At 42.8% G+C, this 19,992-nt stretch overlaps 1 protein-coding gene, 1 long non-coding RNA gene and 5 other non-coding genes across 13 annotated transcripts in view; 6 read left to right on the top strand and 1 right to left on the bottom strand.

Annotated features, from left to right (window-relative positions):
- Positions 1-6,403: 6,403 nt before the first annotated feature.
- Positions 6,404-10,143, bottom strand: LOC106578094 (uncharacterized). The gene is made up of 3 exons (XR_006760267.1): positions 9,657-10,143; positions 7,041-7,126; positions 6,404-6,596 (listed from the first exon to the last, which is right to left on the bottom strand). It is a non-coding gene; the product is annotated as an uncharacterized lncRNA (long non-coding RNA).
- Positions 7,867-19,992, top strand: part of LOC106578090 (uncharacterized) — a 51,447-nt gene continuing 39,321 nt past the window's right edge. The window contains exons 1-10 of one of the 7 annotated variants that reach the window (XR_006760255.1): positions 7,867-7,967; positions 10,766-10,813; positions 11,138-11,187; positions 11,443-12,239; positions 12,595-15,478; positions 16,209-16,267; positions 16,514-16,545; positions 17,046-17,082; positions 17,570-17,616; positions 19,087-19,230. Coding sequence is in view for 2 of the 7 variants with exons in the window: in XM_045700520.1 (XP_045556476.1) it covers positions 16,243-16,267; positions 16,514-16,545; positions 17,046-17,082; positions 17,570-17,616; positions 19,087-19,197 (252 nt within the window). In the remaining 5 variants the exon portion in view is untranslated. Of the gene's footprint in view, positions 7,968-10,765; positions 10,814-11,137; positions 11,188-11,442; positions 12,240-12,594; positions 15,479-16,208; positions 16,268-16,513; positions 16,546-17,045; positions 17,083-17,569; positions 17,617-19,086; positions 19,231-19,992 lie in introns of those variants that run through there. The other 6 variants (XR_006760256.1, XR_006760258.1, XR_006760259.1 and 3 more) reach the window with 6 other exon arrangements.
- On the top strand, positions 15,240-15,311 carry LOC123728827 (small nucleolar RNA SNORD30). Its single transcript, XR_006760599.1, has one exon. It is a non-coding gene; the product is annotated as a small nucleolar RNA SNORD30 (small nucleolar RNA).
- LOC123728852 (small nucleolar RNA SNORD22) lies at positions 15,648-15,774 on the top strand. Its single transcript, XR_006760624.1, has one exon. It is a non-coding gene; the product is annotated as a small nucleolar RNA SNORD22 (small nucleolar RNA).
- LOC123728841 (small nucleolar RNA SNORD31) lies at positions 16,303-16,372 on the top strand. The gene has a single exon (XR_006760613.1). It is a non-coding gene; the product is annotated as a small nucleolar RNA SNORD31 (small nucleolar RNA).
- Positions 17,139-17,208, top strand: LOC123728836 (small nucleolar RNA SNORD31). Its single transcript, XR_006760608.1, has one exon. It is a non-coding gene; the product is annotated as a small nucleolar RNA SNORD31 (small nucleolar RNA).
- On the top strand, positions 18,089-18,158 carry LOC123728835 (small nucleolar RNA SNORD31). The gene has a single exon (XR_006760607.1). It is a non-coding gene; the product is annotated as a small nucleolar RNA SNORD31 (small nucleolar RNA).

Below are 19,992 nucleotides of genomic sequence, written 5' to 3'. Positions count from 1 at the left end.
ATGGGACGAAATGAAAATTACGGTGTGTGACATGGATATCAATGTGCCACCTTGTAGTCCCGAAAACCCTAAATGGGATTCATCTGGTTCGTTCAACCATTACTATAGTGGAAAGATTAGGGTTTTGGGATCAGTGTGAAAACAAGGCGCTGCATGGTCAACCTGTTTACGTTGGTCGTGAAGCATTTACGGTGACTTGGTCTCTGCCGAAGTCGGGCCATTCATAATTTCGCGGAGCAATGCAGAGCTGGTTGATGGTAGGTCCTGTATAAACACAATCGTATGAATTTAGAGCAATTTGGAGCCCCGAATTGTTACACAATGAGGCGCACAGTGATGCGGTATGGAACTCAATTTGGGCTCTGACCACTACAAGGTAATTCAGTGTTTGCTCTTTTGACCCTAGTTCCCGGACACAGATTGATAGTGCAGCAGAACACCACTGGATAGAATACCTGTATGTCTCTAGTGGTGAACTGGGATAGTGCAGCAGAATGCAACAGTGCTATAATCTTGGCCATAAAGTGGTTCGGCAAAATTTGATCAGGAATTAAGACTATTAGTGTATGCGACAATGTATATACAAAAATAAGATTATTGGTATAAAGGTCTTTTATCACTCAGATGGATGGTATTTTCTGTGGCATTAAAAAGGTCTTCGTCTGACATTGGACATGGTGCCAAATAACCTTTCACCTGACTGGTGCATGCTTTCCTTAAAGGAACATTCCACCCAAATACGGTCTTTTGATATTTGCAAAATGCATCATATGGGGATTTCTGTATTTTGAAAGTTACATATCTTGAGAAGTTGATTGCTGATAAGCAAAACATTTTGGGACTGTCACAATGTCAAATGGCTGAAACAAATACCAAAATATGGTTTTTGGATGGAGTTTTCCTTCAACTGGTTTCTAGAACTCCCTGGAAAACTGTATTTTATGGTATTATTCTGTAGTGATGAAATTAAAACCTTTTCAAGACTGAATTCAATATACAGTTACACACCAACACTAACCATGGTGGTGTGACTGAATTTAATATACAGTTACACACCAACACTAACCATGGTGGTGTGACTGAATTTAATATACAGTTACACACCAACACTAACCATGGTGGTGTGACTGAATTTAACAGTTACACACCAACACTAACCATGGTGGTGTGACTGAATTTAATATACAGTTATACACCAACACTAACCATGGTGGGGTGACTGAATTTAATGAACAGTTATACACCAACACTAACCATGGTGGGGTGACTGAATTTAATATACAGTTACACACCAACACCAACCATGGTGGGGTGACTGAATTTAATATACAGTTATACACCAAACTAACCATGGTGGGGTGACTGAATTTAACAGTTACACGCCAACACTAACCATGGTGGGGTGACTGAATTTAACAGTTACACACCAACACTAACCATCGATGGGGTGACTGAATTTAATAAAGAATTTGGTATTTTATTAGGATCCCCATTAGCTGTTGCAAAAGCAGCAGCTACTCTTCCTGGGGTCCACCAAAACATGAAACATAATACAGAATGGCATAATACAGAACATCAATAGCTCAAGGGCAGACCTACATACATTTTTTAAAAGGCACATGTAGCCTACATATCAATACATACACACACTATCTAGGTCAAATAGGGGAGAGGCGTTGTGCCGCTAGGTGTTGCTTTATCTGTTTTTTGAGACCAGGTTTGATGTTTATTTGAGCAACATGAGAAGGAAGTTCCATGCAATATGGGCTCTATATAATACTGTACGCTTCCTTGAATTTGTTCTGGATTTGGGGACTGTGAAAAGACCCCTGGTGGCATGTCTGGTGGGATAAGTGTGTGTGTCAGAGCTGTGTGTAAGTTGACTATGCAAACAATTTGGGATTTTCAACACATTAATGTTTCTTATAAAAAGAAGAAGTGATGCAATCAGTCTCTCCTCAACTCTTAGCCAAGAGAGACTGGCAGCATAGTATTTATATCAGCCCTCTGATTACAATTAAGAGCAAAACGTGCCGCTCTGTTCTGGGCCAGCTGCAGCTTAACTAGGTCTATCCTTGCAGTGATGGACCACACGACTGGACAATAATCAAGATGAGGGAGAACTAGAATCTGCAGAACTTGCTTTTTGGAGTGTGGCGTGAAAAAAGTAGAGTGTCTCTTTATTACGGCCAGACCTCTCCCCATGTTTACAACCATTGAATCTACAGTTGAAGTCAGAAGTTTACATACACTTAGGTTAGAGTCATTAAAACTCGTTTTTCAACCACTCCACAAATTTCTTGTGAACAAACTATACTTTTGGCTAGTCGGTTAGGACATCTACTTTGTGCATGACACAAGTAATTTTCCCAACAATTGTTTACAGACAGATTATTTCACTTATAATTCACTGTATCACAATTCCAGTGGGTCAGAAGTTTACATACACCAAGTTGACATCATTTGAGTCAATTGGAGGTGTACCAGTGGATGTATTTCAAGGCCTACCTTCAAACTCAGTGCCTCTTTGCTTGACATCATGGGAAAATCAAAAGAGATCAGCCAAGACCTCAGAAAAAAATTGTAGACCTCCATAAGTTTGGTTCATCCTTGGGAGCAATTTCCTAATGCCTGAAGGTAGCATGTTCACCTGTACAAACAATAGTATGCAAGTATAAACCACATGGGACCACGCAGCCGTCATACCGCTCAGGAAGGAGACACGTTCTGTCTCCTAGAGATGAACATACTTTGGTGAGAAAAGTGCAAATCAATCCCAGAACAACAGCAAAGGACCTTGTGAAGATGCTGGAGGAAACAGGTACAAAAGTATCTATATCCACAGTAAAACAAGTCCTATATCGACATAACATGAAAGGCTGCTCAGCAAGGAAGAAGCCACTGTTCCAAAACCGCCATAAAAAAAGCCAGACTATGGTTTGCAACTGCACATGGGGACAAAGTTCGTACTTTTGAGAAATGTCCTCTGGTCTGATGAAACAAAAATAGAACTGTTTGGCCATAATGACCATCGTTATGTTTGGAGGAAAAATGGGGATGCTTGCAAGCCGAAGAACACCATCCCAACTGTGAAGCACAGGGGTGGCAGCATCATGTTGTGGGGGCGCTTTGCTGCAGGAGGGACTGGTGCACTTCACAAAATCGATGGCATCTTGAGGAAGGTAGAATTATGTGGATAAATTAAAGCAACAGCTCAAGACATCAGTCAGGAAGTTTAAGCTTGGTCGCAAATGGGTCTTCCAAATGGACAATGACCCCAAGCATGCTTCCAAAGTTGTGGCAAACTGGCTTAAGGACAACAAAGTCAAGGTATTGGAGTGGCCATCACAAAGCCCTGACCTCAATCTTATAGAACATTTGTGGGCAGAACTGAAAAAGCGTGTGCGAGCAAGGAGGCCTACAAACCTGACTCAGTTACATCAGCTCTGTCAGGAGGAATGGGCAAAAATTCACCCAACTTATTGTGGGAAGCTTGTGGAAGGCTAATCGAAATGTTTGACGCAAGATAAACAATTTAACAGATCCACAGATGAGGCAATCTCTATTGCACTCCACACTGCCCTTTCCCACCTGGACAAAAGGAACACATATGTGAGAATGCTATTCATTGACTACAGCTCAGTGTTCAACATCATAGTGCCCTTAAAGCTCATCACTAAGCTAAGGACCCTGGGACTAAACACCTCACTCTGCAACTGGATCCTGGACCATCTGATGGGCCGCCCCCAGGTGGTAAGAGTTGGTAACAACTCATCTGCCATTCTGATCCTCAACACGGGGGCCCTCCAGGGGTGCGTGCTCAGTCCCCTTCTGTACTACCTGTTCACTCATGACTGCATGGCCAGGCACGACTCCAACACCTTCATTAAGTTTGCCAATGACACAACAGTGGTAGGCCTGATCACCGACAAAATGAGAGAGCCTATAGGGAGGAGGTCAGAGACCTGACTGTGTGGTGCACCCCTCTCCCTCCTTCAAAATTTTTAAGGAGGCCCCCATTCTCATCGACGGGCTGAGCATAGAGCTTCAGTTCTTTTTTCCTCTACAGTCGTGAAGAGCCCACCCTCAGGAGACTGAAAAAGATTTGCCATGGGTCCTCAGATCCTCAAAAGGTTATTCAGCTGCACCATCGAGAGCATCCTGACGGGTTGCATCACTGCCTGGTATGACAACAGCTCGGCCTCCGACGGCAAGGCACTACAGAAGGTAGTGCGTACGACCCAGTACATCACCGGGGCCAAGCTTCCTGCCATCCAGGACCTCTTTACCAGGCAGTGTCAGAGGAAGGCACAAAAATTGTCAAAGACTCCAGCCACCCTAGTCATAGACTGTTCTCTCTGCTACCACACGGCAAGCGGTACCGGAGCGCCAAGTCTAGATCCAAGAGTCTTCTAAACAGCTTCTATCCCCAAGCCATAAGACTCCTGAACAGCTAATCAAATGGCTACCCAGACTATTTGCATTGCCCCCCCCCCCCACCCCCATGCTGCTGCTACTCTCTGTTATTATCTTTGCATAGCCACTTTAATAACTCTACCTACATGTACATATTACCTCAATTACCTCGACACCGGTGCCCCCCGCACATTGACTCTGTACCGGTGCCCCCTGTATATAGCCCCACTATTGTTATTTACTGCTGCTCTTTAATCATTTGTTATTCTTATCTCTTACTTTTTTAGGGATTTTCTTCAAACTGCATTGTTGGTTATGGGCTTGTAAGTAAGCATTTCACAGTAAGGTCTACTACACCTGTTGTATTTGGTGATTGTGACAAATACAATTTGATTTGAAACGGTTTTGTGATGAATAAGCCACCTGATTCGGTGGAAGATGGAGTTGAATTTGTCTTTCTGATATTAATGAAATTACTCCAAAGTTTTTCCTCTTCATTCTTTATATCATTGATCTTGGCTTCATAATACAGTTACTTCTTCATTTTGTTGAGTTTAGTCACATCATTTCTCATTTTGCCTTAACAGTTCTAACAGTCCGTTTCTTAACAGGTGCATGTTTATCAATAATCGAAAGAAGCAATTTCATAAATTCATCAAGTGTAGCGTTTGAATGCTCCTCATTTCTCACATCAGACCAACAAATATTTTTCACATCATCCACATGAGAGTCACAGCAAAGTCTTTTGTATGATTTCTTAGACACTATTTTAGGCCCAGCTGTTGGAACTTTGGCTTTCCAGGATATAGCCACTATATTGTGATCACTGCATCCAATGGCTACGGATACAGCTTTAGAACAAAGTTACACACCAACACTAACTATGGTGGGGTGAATGAATTTAACAGTTACACACCAGCACTAACTATGGTGGGGTGAATGAATTTAACAGTTACACACCAACACTAACTATGGTGGGGTGACTGAATTTAACAGTTACACACCAAAACTAACCATGGTGGTGTGACTGAATTTAATATACAGTTATACACCAACACTAACCATGGTGGGGTGACTGAATTTAATATACAGTTATACACCAACACTAACCATGGTGGGGTGACTGAATTTAACAGGTATACACCAACACTAACCATGGTGGGGTGACTGAATTTAATATACAGTTATACACCAACACTAACCATGGTGGGGTGACTGAATTTAACAGGTATACACCAACACTAACCATGGTGGGGTGACTGAATTTAATATACAGTTATAGACCAACACTAACCATGGTGGGGTGACTGAATTGAATATATAGTTATACACCAACACTAACCATGGTGGGGTGACTGAATTTAACAGTTACAAATCAACACTAACCATGGTGGGGTGACTGAATTTAACAGTTATACACCAACACTAACCATGGTGGGGTGACTGAATTTAACAGTTATACACCAACACTAACCATGGTGGGGTGACTGAATTGAATATATAGTTATACACCAACACTAACCATGGTGGGGTGACTGAATTGAATATATAGTTATACACCAACACTAACCATGGTGAGGTGACTGAATGTAAGTGACACACCAACACTAACCATGGTGGGATGAGTGAATTTTAATAACTGATACATTAAAGTGAAGCACTGGTTGGCAGAAAACCAACCAACCACTGTAAACAGTTATTACTCAGTATGATGGTACTGTCTAGTAGCATCTGAGAGGTGTACTACAAAGCAGCATCAATGAGCTAGCCAGCTAATTTTCATAAATAACCGCAAATTAATTGATTTGAGTTCATTCAAAACGCTGACGTGAGTTTTGGTTGTTGAGTCAATTAGACCACGGCCATTTCAAGCTTACCGGTATCTTTCTAAAACTGTTTTCCTGCTTTGTGATGTTATCCCACTCTTCCCCTAAAACTAGCATTATAGAACTGATTAAGTTGTCAGCAAACAACATCCCACAGAGCGGAGGTTGAGAAACACTGAAGCTTCTTCAGATGCGTTTTATTAATGCACACCCAGGATGTTAATCTGCAGTGAAGACGCGTGCAGCGATGTCATCCAGTAGCCAGTCTACTCCAGTCAGTAGGTTCTCTCCAGTCACAGCACTGCAGCCGATGATACACCAGTGGTGGGTCTTAATGTCATCCAGGCCCAGGGCCTACACACACACACACACACACACACACACACACACACACACACACACACACACACACACACACACACACACACACACACACACACACACACACACACACACACACACACACACACACACACACAAATAGATGAATACAAGTATTAGACATGAAATCAAAGTTATCAACCAATGTATTTCCAACCCACTGATGATAAATACTTAAATTGTGTGGGAGTGTGTGTGTGTGTGTCTTTGTGTGTGTGTGTGTGCGTGCGTGTGTGTGTGTGTATATATAGGGGGGGTACTCTGTTCTCGTAGGTGTGAAACAGCATTTGTGTCCAAACCATTACAGTATGGAAATTGTAAAGGATATGGTCACGTGTCAAACGTTAGCAGACGAGAGAAGGCTGATATTGAAGAATCTGTGAATGGAAAATGTTGCATCTGTGGTGGGTATCATACTCCGGACTTCCTTGAGTGCCCTGTTCGGGTGAAGGAGGTCAAGGTGCCAAAGATCAGGGCTGCTCAGCGGATCTCCTATATGGAGGCTGTGAAGAGAGTCAAAGGGGCAAGAAGTTGAAGCTATGGCAGTGGATGTATTGCAACCAGTTGCTAGTGTTTTAACTATTTGATAGTTTATTAGGATCCCCATTAGCTGTTGCAAAAGCAGCAGCTACTCTTCCTGGGGTCCACCAAAACATGAAACATAATACAGAATGGCATAATACAGAACATCATTAGACAAGAACAGCTCAAGGACAGAACTACATACATTTTTAAAAAGGCAAACGTAGCCTACATATCAATACATACACAAACTATCAATCGGTTGATCTGGATAAACTCATTGTGAAGGTGGATTTTGTAGCATTTATAGCCACAGTGATTAATTGTACAGGACAAGTGTCCAAGAAGCCGAGCTGGATATCATTATATCTTCTGCAGCCAGAGAAGATTTCGCAGAAGCACGAATACAAGGACTTTTGTCACCAGGAAATGTCCTGCCCTCACAGGAGGCTTCTGAGGCTGTGTTGGACCTGATTAGAATGAGGTTTTTACAGAAAAGCAGGTTGATTTTATTTAGTTAATTTCTTTTTTGGTAGTTTGTATGATATTTTATTTATTTTTACCCAAATGTTTTCCTTTTTATCCACCCGCCCAGTAGGTGACGGAATGCACATTTAATTGTTGTGAACGCCATTATACCATAGAAGAAGAAGGAGGAGGAGGAGGAGGAGGAGGAGGGGTGACAGCGACATCAACATCTGGTCATTCATTGATTTTCATTCAGGTCAGAGAGAGTTGTTGTGATTTCTCCTCTGTGTGTGTTAATGTTTTCATTTTCTCCTCTCATGATGCTGACGACTCGGTAGAGAATATGCCTCTCAGGTAAGCTGCATATTACTGAAATGTCTGCCATGCATGGTACAATGACTCACTTTAGTGGCAGTAAAACGATACAAGCGTTAGTTTGCCAACTGGCTAGTTTGGTGGTTTTTGTTATCGCTTAGCTTACCACGTGTCATGTTGGTGTTAGCTAGTAGGCTAGCTTTCCAGGTAGGAGAAGTGACCACCATCACTCTCTTACCGAATCAGACTTTGAAGAAGAAAATGATCAGATTCTGAGTAGCATTTGGCCCCTGATTCGACTGTCGTTGCTGCGCTAATGGCACCTTATTCTCAACAGTTTACTACTGATTAACGTTGATCTGGTCAAAAGTAGTTCACTGTATTGGAAATAAGGTTCCTTTAGCGACGATATCAATGTCGGGTTTTATATGCCTGCACGTTGTCATGTGGTGATTCTACCATGTTTTATGTAGTGGTTCTACCATGCTCTGTTTTAGCTCTCTCTTTGTGTAGTGGTGCTACCATGCTCTGTTTTAGCTCTCTCTTTATGTAGTGGTGCTACCATGCTCTGTTTTAGCTCTCTCTTTATGTAGTGGTGCTACCATGCTCTGTTTTAGCTCTCTCTTTATGTAGTGGTGCTACCATGCTCTGTTTTAGCTCTCTCTTTATGTAGTGGTGCTACCATGCTCTGTTTTAGCTCTCTCTTTGTGTAGTGGTGCTACCATGCTCTGTTTTAGCTCTCTCTTTATGTAGTGGTGCTACCATGCTCTGTTTTAGCTCTCTCTTCATGTAGTGGTGCTACCATGCTCTGTTTTAGCTCTCTCTCTATGTAGTGGTGCTACCATGCTCTGTTTTAGCTCTCTCTTTATGTAGTGGTGCTACCATGCTCTGTTTTAGCTCTCTCTTTATGTAGTGGTGCTACCATGCTCTGTTTTAGCTCTCTCTTTGTGTAGTGGTGCTACCATGCTCTGTTTTAGCTCTCTCTTTATGTAGTGGTGCTACCATTTTCTGTTTTAGCTCTCTCTCTATGTAGTGGTGCTACCATGTTCTGTTTTAGCTCTCTCTTTGTGTAGTGGTGCTACCATGTTCTGTTTTAGCTCTCTCTTTATGTAGTGGTGTGGCCAGTGTTGCCAACTAATTTTCAGGGTAAGTTGCTAGAGGCAGGTTGATGTGATGCAGAATACACAATAACGTTACTCAAATTGATTTGATATTTGTTCAGGTACAGACTCCCACTCTGTTCTGTACAATTTTCATTGAGACATGTTGATTGATGTTATAAGTTCTGTTGAAGATCAAACATTGGTGACCAACTATATTCATCGGATTTGTCTCGTCTAACGCATACTGCTGCTGCAGCAGTCAGCCAACAATAATTTGAGTAAAGAGAAACTCGTTTGTGTCAGAGGGAAAATGCCTGCATTATAGCTTTGAGTCACTTTTCAAAAGTTGCTAAAAAGTTCCAAATACATTTGTTGCTAGGTGTTGATTGGGGGAAAAAAGTTGCCAGGGTAGTCTGAAAAGTTGCTAAATCTAGCAACAAAATTGCACGGATGGCGTCTTTGTCGTGTTTTGTCCAATATATAAAATAAAAAATCCCAGCTCCCCTCCCCCAGGAGGCTTTTTGGTAGGCCATCATAGTAAATACTAATTTGTTCTTAGGTTACTTGCCTAGTTAAATAAAATGAACATTGCTCTGGTCAAAAGTTGTAACGTAAACTAACTCACTTTTTTACGTCGCGCTGGTCCATACAATTGACCTTATTTTAGCGCCCAAAAAACGTAATACTTCCAGATCAGCTGTAATATCAATACCATTTGTAAAGCGCAATTTCTCCCCTTTCAACAAAATCAATGACGAGGCCTTCATGATGCCCACCTCTGCATGATTCAAGAAGGCGATGACCTCCGTTGGGTCTTTTTAAAAATGGCGGGTGGGGAAGCTAAACCTATTGGGTGACACGGGAACCAAACCGGCTGCGCAGGGGCGCCATCGTGCATAAATGTATTTTGTCTCCCCAGGACTTGCAGCGCGTCTGCGTCAGAAATAGGAATGACTCCTATTTTTTTCCCCTTGGCAACGCAGACGCTCGTTGACGTGCGTGAGCAGTGTGGGTGCAATAATTGAATTACATACATTTTTTGAATCTATTTTGCAACACTCGCGCAAAAAAATGGCTAGGTATCCTCCTTATCCTGTCCCTTGTTTTCAGACGGTGAGTGAAGTCCTACACCTGGTGGAGAGAGTCTGTAAGACAGAATTAGATGCTTTATACGTGCTGTACTTTACGCCATTACCATGGCAATCAACGCTTGAATAGAAACGTATTTAACACCACAACGCAGTCAATTAGTTTTCTTTGCAGCCTCGTTTGAATGTCGCGGTTGTGCACATTTGTACAGAATGGGGTTAGTCATTGTGCTAGCTTTAGTTAGCAAAACTACCTTTAATTTACCTCATACTGGACTCTGACATAAAGTCCTCCGGATGTTCAGCATTTAACTGGCTCATAAGTGACTGGCTGTAAATTATAATCCTCAATGACAAGCATTTGTCAGATCATTATTTACACTTTTATATTTTAGTCATTTAGCAGACACTCTTATCCAGAGCGACTTACAGTAGTGAATGCATACATTTCATACATTTTTTTTTCCTCCGTACTGGTCCCCCGTGGGAATCGAACCCACAACCCTGGCGTTGCAAACTGAGCCACACGGGACAATTATAATTTTATTTGTTAAGCTACTCTTTGATTTGATGGGCTCTATTTAAGAACCTATCCTCTCACAGAAACCAAACTATAACTAACATTATTTTATGATTCCTTCTCTAGAATACCTGATTCCAGACCACGAGACTGATGTACTTTGTGAAAATCCAGGTTGGTGAAATGTCAAGACACTGGCTTCATTTGAAATGGTACTCTACTTCCCTTTATAGTGCACTACCATAGACCAGGACCCGTGCACTGTAAAGGGAATAGGGTGTGACTTTGGATGCAGACTCTTTCACTATCCCCTTTTGGCTGGCCAACTATACAAGATGGCTACTGGGACATGCTACAGTCCCAATGATGTTAAACTTAGCTCAGGTTGAACTGATGTGAAACGACATGAACTACTGAGTGACTGTATATAAATGCAGCAGTTAGTCATCGTATTTCTCAATCGGCAAACTAATACAATGTTTGCCTTTCCTTCTCCAGGGTTTGGGTGCTGTGGTCAGTGGAATTGCAGCGTGGACTCCAACATACTCGTAAGTTGTGTTTCTGAAACTGTCCCAAATGGCACCCTCTATAGTGCACTACTTTTGACCAGAGCTTTAAGGACCCTAGTCAGAAGTAGTGCACTAGAAAGGGAGGTCTTTCCCAGAATAACAATCGTTCTCTGCAACCACATGATAAACCTTTTGGAATCTCGTTTGTCTGAATTCCTGTTGATGTTAAATGACCTGACACCCTGCTGAGTAGTCTAGTTAAATGTCCTCTACATTTTTTTGTTTGTTTTACAGTTGACTGTCCTGAAACAAGATGGCTGTTCTGGGCTGCTTTTAAACCTCTACAGGATCAGTGTCCTGAAATCTGGACAGCTGCTGCTCAATATGTGACTAGAAAGGCATTCTAAACAACAGCCAACTTTCCGGGACATCGACATGTCTTATATCGTCAGAAAGCTTAAATATTTGTTAATCTAACCGCAGTATCTAATTTACAGTAGCTATTCCAGTGGGACAAAATACCATGCTATTGTTTGGGGATAGTGCACAACAACAAAACGCTTATCAATGCTACTTGTTTGATACATTCACCTCTGACATATTGGCTACACAACACGTCAATTAGCCTAATGAAGGTAAGCCGTCGTTAGGCACCAATGAGACCAGCGGTGTCCACTTGATTGACAGTCTTGGTTCAAGGACCACATATCATTTTGAAACCGATCTAGCTAGATAGCCAATGAGCTGGGCTTTCCAGCAGCATGTGAACGCCTTTTGTACTACAAACAACCATCATGCTAGAGCAGTGGGCAACAGTGTTCATTCTCTGGTGAAAGCAAACAGGACTCACGGTAGTTAATGATACGCAGTGGTTCGTTCTCTTCTACAAACTTTTGTCAAAACTAAAAAAAGAACATGGCTACTACTAGTGGAAAAGCTACATCCAAGTTTACACATTTGGATGAGAACATTGCAGAAATGGACTGGGAGAGTGACATAGAACTGATGGATGAGGACTCCATGAGTGAGTACAGTTTTGATTCCAGTGAGGAAGAAATGTTTTTGGAAGGAGAAGATCCACTTTTAGATCAGTAAGTAAAATAGGTTTTTGCATCTCATGCTAATGCAGTTGTTTAAATGGTTGCATATTCATTTGAGATATTTCTATATAGTTATATGGACCTGAGGCATATAATGTATTAGCATAGCCTATGTGTATTTTCTGTTGGCTATGACATGCTGTTGTTTTTGAGTGTCTTAATGCCTGTTGGTCCACATATTTCATTATAGTGATTGTGTTCCCCATACTCTATATAATATAGATGAGTGCTGTGTATTTGATATATTGACGCAGTGCTCACTCCCTGCTAAAATAAAGGTTAAATAAAATAAGGAATAGGAAACTTGAGTTCTAAACATTTTATTTATTTTTTTACTCCTCAATAGATGTAGAGACTCTGATGACCTGTGGGAGCCACCTCCAAAGAAACCACATTCAAGTCCATCCCACACTGATTCAAACATAGGAAGTGGTTCCTCCAGTCTGACCCCTGCTGCTGTCTCTGGCTCCACACCCACCCGTCCATCTAGAGGTGTTATGAGTCCAGACCAGAAGCGGAGGAGGGCCAGTGTACCAGCGGCAACTTCAACCGAGGGAGAGGACCGTTGGCGCACTGTGCTAGAGGATGATGTGGAGCCACTTCCACCAACATTTAGACCTAAAAGGCAGCCAGGACCTCAGCTGGACATGACTGGAAAGTACAGCCCCCTTCATCTTTTCCAGCTGTTTTTCTCCTTGTCAGTTCTTGATTTGCTTGTGTCTAACACCAACAAGTATGGGGCTAAGAAGCATGCAGGCAAGAAAGAGGCATGGAAGCCCATTTCCATCCAAGAATTATACTGTTACATCTCACTGGTCATTTATATGGGCGTTGTGAAGTTGAAAACCCTGAAGGACTACTGGAGAAGCTCAAGACTCTACCAACTGCCTTTCCCCACAACTATCATGTCTTGTAAGAGGTTTATGACTGTCTCGCGGGCGCTTCATATCAGTGACCCACAAGCTGACGAGAACAATGACAAGAAGAAGGGGACAGCAAGCTTTGATAGGCTCTGCAAAATCAAACCTCTCTACTCCAGCATTGTTGAGGCCTGCAAGACCCATTTTCAGCCTGCCCAGAACCTGTCCATAGATGAGAGAATGGTAGCCTCAAAGGCCAGAATTGGCATCAAACAATATATGCCTAACAAGCCAACAAGATGGGGTTACAAACTGTTTGTTTTGGCAGATTCTGCGTGTGCCTACACTTGGAATTTCTTTGTTTATGAGGGGAAGTCCATCTCAGCCACCGGTATGGGACTTGGTTATGATTCCGTAATGAAATTATTGGAATTTCCACTGCTGGGGAAGGGCTACAAACTGTTTGTGGATAACTTTTACACAAGCCCTACTCTGTTTACAGACCTGAGGAAGCTGAAGGTATGGTCTTGTGGAACCATTCGTCCCAACGGAGTGGGTTTTCCCAAAACAAAAGTAAACGACATGCCTAAGAGGGCTGAAAGGGGTACCATGAGATGGATTCGTAAAGATGACCTGCTCTTTGTAAAGTGGATGGATGCCAGAGAGGTGGTCATGTGCTCCAGTATCCACAAATCGTACAGTGGCGATCACATCGGCAGGCGTGCGAAGGACGCTAATGGGACATGGACCAAGAAAGCTGTCCCCGTTCCAGCTGCTGTAAAGGATTACAATAAGAGCATGGGAGGTGTGGACCTGTCTGATGCTCTCATAGGCTACTACAATGTTCTCCACAAGACAATGAAATGGTACAAGACATTGTTCTATCACTTCATCGACATTGCTGTGGTGAATGCATTCATCCTCCAGAAGGAAATGGCTAGGATCTGTGGAAAGACCCCCATGACACAGCTAGCCTTCAGAGAGCTGCTCATCCAGGAGCTTGCTGACTACGGCACAAAGTCCACTGCAGCACCTTCTGTCCCCTCTACCTCTGTCCCCTCTACCTCTGTCCCCTCTACTCCTGCCTCCAGTGATGTTCACCTGCCAAAATACATCAGTGCAGACCTGAATGTGCCTCGGGGCAAAAAAGGCACAGTAGGGAGGCGTCGTTGTGCTCTGTGCCACAGGAAATGTCCCATCACCTGCACTACTTGTGCTGTTACCCTCTGCTTTACAGCGGAGAGAGACTGCTATGGGCCTTGGCATCAGCAGCTCAATCTGGTGTAGAGGACTGTGGGTGTTCTAAATACTCTAAATGTAAATATGTTTTTTCTCCCTTTGTTTGTGGTGTGTACACTTCTGACATTAGAGCAGCGTTGGCTGCTAACTTGGCCGTTTATCTTAAATAGTTCACTTCTGTGTTTTGGGAGGCATTGGATCAGCGTTCTCGTCGCATCTCCTGTTAGTAACTTGTATATAGGGATGCTAATGATCCATTCTGTATGACATTCCTGGGAGGGTGTAAACTTAGTTTTATTATTAAAGCATTTTAGTATGTTCTCTATAGGTATGTACTTTTAAATGGACCAGTTTGGCCACTTGGGTACATTTGGGAAAACTCGTGAGGGAAACCTGGGAAACTTCATACTAAACATGATGTAGTTCTGTCATTCTTGAATGTAACTTTGCACACACATTGTTACCCTGTTGTGGACAACAAAAAATATAGAAAAGCAATGTTTTTTTTCTGTTTATCTTTTACTATTGTGTTATATTGTCCTGCATTATTCTCATCCCTCCACAGACTTCAAAGTGGTTCCTTTCAAATAGTATCAAGAATCAGCATATCCTTTCTTCAGGTCCTGAGCTACAGGCAGTTAGATTTGGGTATGTTATTTTAGGTGGAAATTGATATGGATCCTTATCTATGCAGGTATGGATCCATCCAGTCTAAATGGATATTTTAACACCAGTCTTTAATATGTCCTAGAAGTGGTAGTTCAATGTGAAGTTTGATTTCCTTTTTAAATATTATTTTATTATGTACCAAACATTTCTATCAACTTTTTTTACTTGGCAGGTTTAGCTGTTTACAGTTTGTTTGCAGTTTGAGCTATCCCGTCCCTCTGCTGAACATGATGAATATTCTCTTTGGAATCTCGTTCGTCTGAACTCCTGTTGAGAAAAGGAATAGCTGACTTCAGCAGAGGGCTACGTAACCCTGTCATAAAGGCTACATATGTTATGTCTAACCCCCCCCTCCTTGTGCCTGCCTGGTATCTGGTCCCCACCAAGAGATTATCTTGAAGCTTTTGTCTTAGGTTTCCTCTGTATGTGGCTGAACAGGGAGCCGTGATGCCAACTAGACTGGTGAGTTTTGGTTAATGAGTACGTTTGGTAACTGTCATGTGAAATGAATCTAGTCATTGTATCTTAACCAGAGCCTCTGCCTTAGCCACAAGCTATAACCAGTCTAGTGTTCATACTCACTGCAAACAAGGGTGAACAGTTGATGTTTGGTAGTCATGGTGACTCTGGCTCCTGGTGATGACACCCGCACTCGTCTTACGCCCTGCGTCGACGACAGAACCTGCAAAGGTGGACCCACTGGCGTTGCCATGGCAACAAGGGGCCAGCTGGTTGGGGTTACCAACTGTCTGATGGGACCAGAGACTCACACAAAATGGCTGTTGGCTCTGCGTTGTTGATCCAAAATGGCCGCCATTAGATTTAAGATCAAGAAGTAGATGCAAGATCGTTCATGAAATGCTAGTAGCAGCACAAATCACTGGGGTTGATGGGCCACTCAGAATGTAGTCAGTTTATTTACTGTTTCTTGCAGTACCATCAATACAGTTGAAGCGGGATTGAAGTTAGGATACTGACTTCCAAATAACTAGTGTCCTGATGTAGTACAAGGCCCTTGTCAGCACTCCCATATTTAGTCTCTCAGGGTGGTAGTGCTGGTCTAGGATCAGTTGTCTTTCAGATAGTTGTGTTACCTCCCCAGCTGATTGGTTACCCCTCTGATCTATCAGCCAATAAAGCAGTCTTTAATGTCCTGCTGTTCAGCATGTTTATTTAGCCTCCTCTCCTTCAGGTCCTGATGGTGGTACCAGACTGGTCACTAGAAGATGCCTGTTACTGAACTACCTCAAGGTGTGTATGATCCACTTAACTTCTGTCCTTTATAATGTAGAAGTGATGATTTCCTGTTACCGCCCCAGTCTGATGTTCAGCTGACTGATTGGTTACTGAACTGATCTCCACTACAGCAGTGTGTTCTGGGGACCCAGAGGAGTGGTGGGTCCCCAGGATTAGATAATGCTGTGCTGTAGACTGATCTAATGTTGGACCACTAGTTCTTACAACATCACTTAATAATCCCTCAACTCTCCTCCCCAGTTTGTCCTTGTGGGTCTGCAGTCTTCAGGAAGGTGTGTATGATTTTGTTTTGACAGCATCTTCACTCACTGACCCTCCACCTCTTGGACTTGCTACCAACTCCACCTACCTTCTACATACTCATTAATGTCACTGAGTGAACTACAATTCCCATGAACACTTAACTACAGCGCACACCCACCACATGGAACATTCTGGAATGCTGTACGTGATGATGGATGCACATGACAGTTGGTTGGCTTCTGTCCGGTGCTCTGTGGCTGGCATCAACCCAGGTTTCCCATCGGTCCTCCTGTGGGTTGGGCAGACACTGACAAGCCTGCTCTTGGTTAAGGGGCAGGGGTAAGGTGGGCTGCCTGCCTGGAGGGAGGGTGTCTGGGTGGGAGGCTTGGAGCCAGTCCTTGGCCCGCTGGATGGCTACAATGACTAAAGCTGGAGACTGATCTCATTTCAGAATGCTCTGCATGTAGTCTGCAGTACCTAATGTACTTCTACATAATGTTTAATTGTAATCTGGTCCTAACTGTTCCAGCCTGGCCACTGGAGAACTGTTGCTGCACTACCTCAAGGTGTGTAGGATCAACTTTCACTTTGATCTGTTGCCTTTAACTTCTGTCCTTTATAATGTAGAAGTGATGATTTCCTGTTACCGCCCCAGTCTGATGTTCAGCTGACTGATTGGTTACTGAACTGATCTATATTCTAGAGCAGTGTTTCACAATCCTGGTTCTGGGGACCCAGATGTAAGGCTTCGTTTAGACAGACGGCTCAATGCTGATCTTTCACTAATTAGTCTTAAATAATCAGACCCTAATGTTGACTGCAGGTATTTACTAAAGTAGCTTCAATATAAACTTCAGAGAAATAATCTAAATGTTATTGGTGAAACCCTGTTTTCCAAACACCCTGGTATACCACCCAAGCCTAGTTCTGGGGGGGAAAACACTTGTTGACAGTTGGGTCCCCAGGATTAGAATACACTGCTATAGACTGATCTCATGTCTCACTACTAGTTCATACAATGTCACTTCATGCTTTCCTACTTTCTCCCTCTAGGTTTCTGCCCCCTGGTTGAGGTCCTAGTGTCTGCAGTGTTTGGAAAGGTGTGTGACTTTAGACAGCATCTTAACTCTCCTTCCACATGAAACATTCTGGAATGCTGTAAATGATGATGTATTCATCCAGTCAGGTGGCTATCCTGTCCTGTGCTCTGTGGCTGGATAACAGGTCTGGCCTCCCATCGGTCCTCCTGTGGGTTGGGCAGACACTGACAAGCCTGCTCTTTTAGGGGGCAGGGGTAAGGTGGGCTGCCTGCCTGGAGGGAGGGTGTCTGGGTGGGGGCTTGGAGCCAGTCCTTGGCCCGCTGGATGGCTACAATGACTAAAGCTGGAGACTGTTCATTTCAGAATGCTCTGCATGTAGTCTGCAGTACTAATGTACTTCTACATAATGTTTAATTGTAATCTGGTCCTAACTGTTCCAGCCTGCCACTGGAGAACTGTTGCTGCACTACCTCAAGGTGTGTAGGATCAACTTTCACTTTGATCTGTTGCCTTTAACTTCTGTCCTTTATAATGTAGAAGTGATGATTTCCTGTTACCGCCCCAGTCTGATGTTCAGCTGACTGATTGGTTACTGAACTGATCTATATTCTAGAGCAGTGTTTCACAATCCTGGTTCTGGGGACCCAGATGTAAGGCTTCCGTTTGGACAGACGGCTCAATGCTGATCTTTCACTAATTAGTCTTAAATAATCAGACCCTAATGTTGACTGCAGGTATTTACTAAAGTAGCTTCAATATAAACTTCAGAGAAATAATCTAAATGTTATTGGTGAAACCCTGTTTTCCAAACACCCTGGTATACCACCCAAGCCTAGTTCTGGGGGGGGAAAACACTTGTTGACAGTTGGGTCCCCAGGATTAGAATACACTGCTATAGACTGATCTCATGTCTCACTACTAGTTCATACAATGTCACTTCATGCTTTCCTACTTTCTCCCTCTAGGTTTCTGCCCCCTGGTTGAGGTCCTAGTGTCTGCAGTGTTTGGAAAGGTGTGTGACTTTAGACAGCATCTTAACTCTCCTTCCACATGAAGCATTCTGGAATATTGTAAATGATGAGTACCTTCATCCAGTCAGGTGGCTATCCTGTCCTGTGCTCTGGGCTGGATAAAGGTCTGGCCTCCCATCGGTCCTCCTGTGGGTTGGGCAGACACTGACAAGCCTGCTTAGGGGGCAGGGGTAAGGTGGGCTGCCTGCCTGGAGGGAGGTGTCTGGGTGGGGGCTTGACCCCTGGACCACTATCTCATTCTCAACTTTTGGCCACAACTGTATATGTATTATAATGGAAAAGGGGGGCAGATCAATACTAGGAAGATGTTCTTAATGTCCTGTTGAATGTTCCTCTTGGATCATCACTCTGACCCATGCAGTTTGTTAGACACTGACCTGATGAGTCATCATTACCGCCCCAGTCTGATTGGTTACGCTCTGATCAAGTCATCTCATACCTTGTGTATTAGTCCCTACAGTATCACCAGGGTTTAATTCTCACACTATTTTCCCTCTAGCTCTCCTGTTGTACACCGGCAAGCCCTCTTGCACTCCTGTTTGGTCAGCAAGGAAGTGGGACGTCTCGTTGGAACTGGGGAGAACCAGGCCAAGTCAATTCAACCCTGTGACTGTTTTGATGTATAAATAAATCTACAAATTAATGCTTGTCCTATTTTTCTTTATTGGTGGTAGTAAGTCAGACTTGGTTAATTTAAAATGGCCAAATTCACCATGTGGTGTTCTGAATTCAATACTGAACAATGTGACATTTCCTGTCATCTCATATCATTATGTAGTTATTCTAGGTGGTTGTACTTCAATTATTTTAAGCCATTAATTTGTTTCTGAATGGATGTTATTGTGAGTAGCATGTGTAGTCGTGAAGTGGGCTTTGACACGATGGGACAGTTTAATAATCTAGGGAATAAACTCAGTTTACGCTGCTATCAGAACCGCCAAAGATGGTGGATAAATAAAGCGTAACCTTTCACCTGACTGGTGCATGCTTTCCTTAAAGGAAAATTCCACCCAAATACGGTCTTTTGATATTTGCAAAATGCATCATATGGGGATTTCTGTATTTTGAAAGTTACATTTCTTGAGAAGTTGATTGCTGATAAGCAAAACATTTTGGGACTATGTCACAATGGACTAATGAAACAAATACCAAAATATGTTTTTTGGATGGAGTTTTCCTTCAACTGGTTTCTAGAACTCCCTGAAACTGTATTTTATGGTATTATTCTGTAGTGATGAAATTAAAACCTTTTCAAGACATGAAGTCAAACCGTTACACACCAACACTAACCATGGTGGGGTGACTGAATTTAATATACAGTTACACACCAACACTAACCATGGTGGGGTGACTGAATTTAATATACAGTTATACACCAACACTAACCATGGTGGTGTGACTGAAT

This window comes from Salmo salar, chromosome ssa18, assembly GCF_905237065.1.
Source record: "Salmo salar chromosome ssa18, Ssal_v3.1, whole genome shotgun sequence".
NCBI classification, from domain to species: Eukaryota; Metazoa; Chordata; class Actinopteri; order Salmoniformes; family Salmonidae; genus Salmo; species Salmo salar.
The sequence above is the reverse complement of the archived record's forward strand: the minus strand, read 5'-3'. Positions and strand labels throughout refer to the sequence as shown.